The sequence below is a fragment of the Silurus aristotelis genome (assembly GCF_946808225.1).
Source record: "Silurus aristotelis genome assembly, chromosome: 15".
NCBI lineage: Eukaryota > Metazoa > Chordata > Actinopteri > Siluriformes > Siluridae > Silurus > Silurus aristotelis.
In genome coordinates this window covers 21575045-21583682 of record NC_139588.1, presented here as the reverse complement: position 1 = coordinate 21583682, position 8638 = coordinate 21575045, and the positions used below count along the sequence as shown (strand labels likewise).

Genomic DNA, 8638 nt, shown 5'->3' with positions numbered 1-8638 from the left:
TCCCAGGTGACCGTTTCCCCAAATCTCATTTCCTTCAGCCGTGTAGTGGAAACACGGCCTCGGCCAGACCGGACGCAGCAGCAGTGAGACACGAAAGTGCAGAACAATCACAGCCAATCGTTCCCGAATCCTAACAGGGCGGAGACACGCAGACACAGAGACACATTCACACAGCTCGAACAGACTGGGTCTGAGCTTTACCAAACTTACATTTTGGTTGTGTATGGCCAAATGTTTGTGGACACCTCACCATAAGATTGGTATGAAACTTTTGAAGGTTCAACATTCAGTCCCTGTTTACCGGTATAATAACCTTCAGTCTTCTCTTGCCCTAGAATTTGGGGAGATTTGTGAAGATCCAATGAGACATAAGGATGTTGTAAAGTCGAGTACTGATGAAGGCGGGGTGAGAAGGACGGGAGGTGCAGTCAGCGTTCACATTCATTTTGTCAATTTGGGTTTAGCTCCATAGCAGGAGAACGTACATTCCAGCCCATGTAATCCATACCCGGAATCCAGAGACGTCCTACACAACTGTGTGTCTCCAGGTTTGTGGAAACAATTTGGAGAAGCAGCACATATAGCAGGGGAAAATGTCCAAATACTTTATAGGAAATATAAACAAACCATCACACCCACACCCACACAAAAGGCAACAATCACTGATCAGGTTTAAAAAAAAAAAAAAAAGTAGATAGTTTTTATCCATTTCTAGTTACATCTTAAGTGTCCCTTATTTATGTGAAAGCAGCAACCAACAATCATTCAATGCTTCCTTCCTGTCTCTCTCCTCCCTCTCCCATTCTCTCCCTCTCTCCCTCTCTCTCTCTCTCTCTCTCTCTCTCTCTCTCGGGGTTAAACAAAACCGAGAAGAAAAATACATCTTGTTCCTGAGAAACCGCAAAAGCGGAACCTCCCCTGTCCTCAAAGTCCCCAGGAGACGATCTGTCACTGAAGCGCGTGTGATGCTGCTCAGCTCGAAAATCCACATTCACACGTACACAGAAGACCTATGATCCACCGGCGCACACACGGCAGTCATGTGACCCGCTGCACGTCTAAGGCTTTATATAAAAACACACACACACGTGGTCATATTGAGAAAAATGCAAACTGTCAAAGTAGAGACACACACAGTCACAGTGTCAAACAGAGAGACACACAGTGTCAAACAGAGAGACACACAGTGTCAAACAGAGAGACACACAGTGTCAAACAGAGAGACACACAGTGTCAAACAGAGAGACACACAGTGTCAAACAGAGAGACACACAGTGTCAAACAGAGAGACACACAGGGACACACAATGTCAAAGAGAGACACGCATTCAGTGAGACACAGTGTCAAAGAAAGACACATTCAGAGACACACTGTCAAAAAGACACATTCATAAAGACTGTCAAACAGACACAGTGACAAAGAGGGAGACACATTCAGAGAGACAGTGTCACACAGAGACACACACGTGTCACACAGAGACACACACGTGTCACACAGAGACACACACGTGTCACACAGAGACACACACGTGTCACACAGAGACACACACGTGTCACACAGAGACACACACGTGTCACACAGAGACACACACGTGTCACACAGAGACACACACGTGTCACACAGAGACACACACGTGTCACACAGAGAGACCCATTCAAAGAGGCACAGTGTCAAACAGAGACATACATGGTGGCAGAGAGAGATAAAAAAAAAAGACATTCAGAGAGAGAGAGAGAGAGAGAGAGAGAGAGAGAGAGAGAGAGAGAGAGAGAGAGAGAGAGACATAGATACAGACACAAAGGGACGCACAGACACAAAGGGACACAGACAGAGTCACACACACAGACACACACACATAGACAAAGAGACACATACACACAGACATACAGATAGAGACAAACAATCACAAAGACACAAAGACACAAAGAGACAGAGACACACACACACACACACACACAGTCCCTGAGAGCGAGACACCGATTCACAGAGGGACACAGATGTAGAAGGGGACCTACAGACACAAACACACACACACACACACACACACACACACACACACACACACCTCGTCATGACGTCACCGGGATTAGTCTACCCCCCAGTAACCCCTTTACTTTGCTCTCCATAAACTCCGAATTTATTTACCTTTTAATCCAACAACACGGTGTCCAACCACCACACACACACACACACACACACACACACACACACACACACACACACTTGTTCGGCTAAGCCTAGCTAGCGAGTTCCTGAGCTGTACAGGTTAGCTAGTCTAAACAGTGTCTCTCCCAGTGTCTCATTCAATACAAAAATCTTCATTAAACACCAAGAAAACACACAAAAATACATTTTTATATTTAAAACATGTTTTTCAGTGAATAGGATAAAAATAAAGAGTAATAGGAGGTGTTTATGATCCCTTTATGGGACATTTGTTAGCTAGGAGGAGAAACTAGCTCTTATATATACACACACACACACACACACACACACCATAAAGATCATTTAGATATAAAATAGTGTTTGAAATGATTTTGGAGAGGTGAGAATGTGTGTAAAGTGTGTATCGGGAATATATAGATATATAAATGTAATAAATATAGAATACATGTAAATAAATATATAAATAAATATGAGGAGCCGGGGTTAGGATACAACACTGAGTGTGTGATTTGTGGTCCAACCGTGTGTGTGTGTGTGTGTGTGTGTGTGTGTGTGTGTGTGTGTGTGTGTGTGTGTGTAAGGCCACACAACCAGGACCAGGACAGAGACCGGGGCCTGCTCCGGTTCCCAGGCCGGTGTTTGAGTGCCTCACCTCGGTCGGTTGGCTGATCTCGAACAGGTCGAGCCGGTTGGCGTTCCAGTGGTTTATGATGTCGGCCAGCTTGCGCCGCTCCTCCTCCCGGTTCCCCGACATCTCTATCTTTTTTCTTCTATTCTATCTATGTGTTTATTTCTTTATCTATCTGTTTAATCAATCCGCGTCCACGACCAGGTTTAATCCACACGTACCCGCGCGCGTTCACGCAGACACGCACACGCACTGCGGGGTAAAAATCGCGGTGTAGCTCTCCGCGTCTCCGTCCACCTCTCCGTCTCTCTCTCTTTCTCTCTCTCTCTTTTCTGTTTCTTTCCTCCTCCTCCCGTTTCCCGTTTCCGCGTTCTCTCTCTCTCTCTCTCTCTCTCTCTCTCTCTCGCTTGCTAGCTCGCTCGCAGCGCGCTCCCGACACTTTCACGGCCGCGCGCCCGCTCTCCAGATGATGTATTCCGTTCCCCGTGGACTCGCGCACGCGCCAGAAATAGGGCGGAGTCACGTTTCCTTTAAAGGAACCGCTTCATAAAAAAATAAAATGATAGATAGATAGATAGATAGATAGATAGATAGATAGATAGATAGATAGATAGATAGATAGATAGATAGATAGATAGATAGATAGATAGATAGATAGATAGATAGATAGATAGATAGATAGATAGATAGATAGATAGATAGATAGATAGATAGATAGATAGATAGATAGATAGATACTGACTGTAACGTTTATTACTAATTAATTCAAAGTGAAAATTAAGGATTTATAATTATAAAACAAACACAGGAAAGTATACCTATTCCCAGGAAAATCAGATACATGACAGAGGGAGACACACACACAGACACACACACACACACACACACACACACACACACACACACACACACACACACACACTGGACTAAATGGAAAAATAGCCTACGCAGAGAAAACCCCTGAAACACATGGAGAACATATAAACTCAAACCCTTATCCCAGAGGTGCAACTCAAACACTCTGAACATAAACCTGTATGATGGGAGTCTGTTCATCTACATGGTTTATTGTGACTATAAAAAAGTTTCAGATTCCTCTTTAGTTCTGAACTGTTATCTGAAGAGCTGAACATGCGCTGAAACGAGAAGAGGCTTTGAGACAATCCAAGCCACAATCGGACAATTTGTGGTTGTTTGTGAAACAGGAAGTGGTATACGGCTGAGGGTGACATGGTTTCCTTCTGCGGTCTGGGCTCGAGAACTTTCAGAGGAGATTCATACTGTCACTGTCACGTCTGTGATCTGAGCAGAAGACCTGGACTTGATCCAATAATGAACGAATGCAATACTTCTGAAAAGCTGAAATCTTAGAAACTATGGAGGCCCGTTTCCAGCACTGAATAAAAAAAGTTTATTGCAGCCTTTTTTCTCGAAATTGCAGAAAAAAGTGCAGAATTGTGAGAACAGTCTGAGTGTTTATTCACAGTTGCGAGTTTATAACTCATTTGCGACACTTTCTGCCAAAGCACCATAGGAAACCACGAGATGTGATTACTGTTACTGTACCTTCTTATTGTAAACAGAGTTTTGTATGCCATTTTCCCGAAGAAAAGATTCGGGTATATGAACTCTTTGGCATGAAAATCCTTTATGATTTGTGTATGTTATATTAGATATAGAAGCCTATTATGTGCTTTGGCAGAAAGTGTCACAAATGCGTTATAAACTTGCAATTACGGGAAAAAAGTCAGAAATCTGACTTTATAACTCACAATCATGTTTCCCAATTCTGACTTTTTTATGTAAAAAAATAATGGGATTAGTGTTAAATGTAGGAGGTGATTTGGTGCTGCCTCTGTACAACATGACTGTATGATATAATGTAATAAATATGGAGTAAAACACTCGCAGGGAGAAACAGAATAATGAATGATGGAGATGAATAGATGAGATTATGTTTACGTCCCAAAGTGTTTTATTCCCTTTATAACACAACAATCATCAGCTACAGTGTGTTACAGTGGAAGATAGATAGATAGATAGATAGATAGATAGATAGATAGATAGATAGATAGATAGATAGATAGATAGATAGATAGATAGATAGATAGATAGATAGATAGATGGATAGATAAATGGATGGATGGATGGATGGATGGATGGATGGATGGATGGATGGATAGATAGATAGATAGATAGATAGATAGATAGATAGATAGATAGATAGATAGATAGATAGATAGATAGATAGATAGATGGATGGATGGATGGATGGATGGATGGATGGATGGATGGATGGATGGATGGATGGGTGGGATAGATAGATAGATAGATAGATAGATAGATAGATAGATAGATAGATAGATAGATAGATAGATAGATAGATAGATAGATAGATAGATAGATAGATAGATAGATAGATAGATAGATAGATAGATGGATGGATGGATGGATGGATGGATGGATGGATGGATGGATGGGTGGGATAGATAGATATATAGATAGATATATAGATAGATAGATAGATATATAGATAGATAGATAGATAGATAGATAGATAGATAGATAGATAGATAGATAGATAGATAGATAGATAGATAGATAGATAGATAGATAGATAGATAGATAGATGGATGGATGGATGGATGGATGGATGGATGGATGGATGGGTGGGATAGATAGATATATAGATAGATAGATAGATAGATAGATAGATAGATAGATAGATAGATAGATAGATAGATAGATAGATAGATAGATAGATAGATAGATAGATAGATAGATAGATAGATAGATAGATAGATAGATAGATAGATAGATAGATAAAAAGTAAAAAAAAGGCCATATCTGTTTTCCAGTTTTGTTTTGTTTGGCTACACGGCAAAATGATCCTGAACACAGATGATGAAACTTGGCGCTTACAAACATTTCTACAGAAACGAGATTCACAAAACAAAACCAAAAGCAAAGCAGGAAGTCTCAGTTATATCTCCAAGTCAAAGAGTTTATATCGATTCTATAGCATCAACTCTTCTGAGTGTGAAAAATATGGGGGAAAACAAACAAAACCAATCTTCCACTTCAAACCATGTAAATCAGGGGTCTCAAACTCAATTTACCTGGGGGCCGCTGGAGGCAGAGTCTGGGTGAGGCTGGGCCGCATCAGGTTTTCCACAAGAAAAGCTTTGTTTAAAAAATTCCAATCTTCTCAAATCTCTTTATTTTTTAACACAAAATAAGTTGAAAAAATAAATACATTAAGAATTTATGAAAAAAAATAAAGAAATTAAGAATCAATAAGAAAATAAATCAATCACTAATAAATAAATAAAATAATAATAATAATCATGAAAATAATAATAATAATTCGATTTCTCTAGTTAGCGACTATATGTGGTTTCTTCAGTCTTCTATATCTGCTGTATTCAGATTCAAATGTCTGTATTAACAGTTCTTTAACCTTTAACCTTCTTCTGAACATGAATTGTCCTGAACATGAATGGAACATTGAAGAACATGAACTGTTCTTCTGAACATGGCTTCTCTTGCCTACTTCTTGCTGCCAGAGACCTGGCAGCGCCTCCTCTCGCATAGCCGAGCCACATTTAGCTTGAGGGAGGAAGCAGTTGAGACCCTCAGTATGGCTTGAAGATGATCATCAGTACAAGATCATCCGCTTGAACATTCGGGAAAGTTTAGGGAAGCTGGGGGTCAATTCTCTCAAAAATTGCCCAAGCTTGTCTGCTTTTCCACTCACCTCCCTGAACTTCGCTTTGAGTTCAGAGTTGCACTGCAGGTCAATGAGCTCCATTTGAAGCACAGGAGGGGCATCTTGCACATCAAAGGAGAAGGGGTCTGCAAAAATTTGAAATGTGGCTCTGTCTTGAAGTCTGCATATCTGTGATCAAATTCCTCCTGTAGCTTCAAAATGACGTCAACATACTTCTCACCACTGAATGGTGTGCCTGCATCCGCGAGTCTCTTGCATGCTGGGAAATGGCATAGATTTGTCTGAGAGAGCTGGGCTTTCCATAACACTAGTTTTGTGGAGAATGCTTTCAAGTTGTCATAGGCAGCACTGACAAGTTGCCCCTGGCCTTGTAACTTCTTGTTGAGTACATTAAGCTCATGTGTGATATCAACAAGAAAAGCTAAGTCCATGAGCCATTTGGGATTACTTAGCACAGGAACAGCCACTCCATCCTTCTCCATGAAGGCTTTCACTTCTGCTCTTAACTCAAAAAAATCTCTTCAATACGTTCCCCTGCTGAGCCAACGTACCTCGGTGAAGTAGAGCACATCCCCATATTCTGACTCCATTGCCTCTAAAAAAGCATGGAACCTTCGGTGCTTTAAGCCCCTGGATTTGATTTGGTTGATGCATTTCACAACGACAGACATCACATTGTCAAACTTCAGGCATTTGCTGCAAAGGGCCTGCTGATGGATAATGCAGTGCAGCGCAATGGCCTCCTCCACACCCTCCTCTTCCAGTGCCACCAGTCCATTTTTCCTCCCTGTCATTGATGGCGCTCCATCGGTGCATTGGAATTACTCTGAGCAACTCCTCCATCACTTCAAAATTGTCATTAACACCACGGACATACATTGCGAGCTGGGCAGTGTCGGTGATGTCTGTGGTCTCATCAAGAGCGACTGAGTATACACTGAAACATTTGGCTTTCTCACACAGTTGGTCACAAATGTCACTTGACAGGTCAGAAATGCGCTCTGCCACGGTGTTGGCAGAAAGGCTGATGTTGCTAAACTGACCTTTCTTTTCTGGACAGATTATACTTGCAGCCTGTAATATGCACTTTTTGACAAATTCACCTTCTGTGAATGGCTTTCCTGCTGTAGCAATCATCTTACTAACCATGTCGCTAGCATCGACTGCTGCATTACTCTCTTTGTTTGCTTTCTTGAAGAAATCTTGTTGCCTCAGTAGACATGTTTTAAGATTGGCAACCCGGTTGGCTCTTTCATCTCCCTGGTATTTCGCAACTCCTCAGCATGTTTAGTTGTGTAATGATGTTTCAAATTGTATTCCTTGTGCACCGCAACTTTCTCTGTGCAAATAAGACATGTCGGGGTGCCCCTATGCTCAACAAAGAAATATTGCATTTCCCACTTTTCCTGAAATTGTCTGTGCTCATCACCAACCTTTCTCTTCACTGCATGCTTTGAAAAAGACATGTTTGGGGCTGTGTAATATATAGAATTCAACTTGTCACTGTCGCATTGACGTTTCAATCAAGCCTTCAGCCGACGGACAGTGAACCTTTCACTACATGGAGAATGTCATTCCCGCTTCTTTTTATGTGCTGTTGTTACGGGGAAAAAAGCGGAAATGACACCATGCTGTTGTCGATGTCATTTGTTTTGACTACTTTTACATCATATAGAAATATATGTAATGTTCATTGTGTGAGGCAATGCGAATACAATGCAAATAGCGCGATGGAAATAAAAAACAATGACCCATAAATAACGGTGCAACCCTATAATTGGTCCGGGTTACCGAGGACTGTTATTGCCGATGGACAGGTGTCGCTATGTGACTGCAGACTACATTAGGCTGCATTGAGCTCCTTACTTTTCTTTTATCTCGCCGCATACACATCACTTTGATTTATTTTGTTAGAAAGAGAGAGACCTCATATTAACTTTCTAAGTGCCATATATATATATATATATATATATATATATATATATATATATATATATATATATATATATATACACACACACACATACACATTTAGATACGTCTATATATGTATAATGTCCCGCTGGGCAGCAACTTAAGAAAACTTTTTTTTTTAAGTGTTGTGAACGCAGCGT

The 8638-nt window shown here is 41.1% G+C and overlaps 1 protein-coding gene across 21 annotated transcripts in view; it reads right to left on the bottom strand.

Moving 5' to 3' along the window:
- afdna (afadin, adherens junction formation factor a) overlaps positions 1-3258 on the bottom strand; it is a 103097-nt gene extending 99839 nt beyond the window's left edge. For 5 of the 21 annotated variants that reach the window (XM_083562417.1, XM_083562410.1, XM_083562411.1 and 2 more), the window contains exon 1: positions 2819-3208. In XM_083562417.1, the coding sequence (XP_083418543.1) occupies positions 2819-2920 (102 nt within the window). In that variant the 5' untranslated portion in view covers positions 2921-3208. Of the gene's footprint in view, positions 1-2818 lie in introns of all 21 variants that reach the window. The other 16 variants (XM_083562423.1, XM_083562419.1, XM_083562422.1 and 13 more) reach the window with 6 other exon arrangements.
- Positions 3259-8638: the final 5380 nt, after the last annotated feature.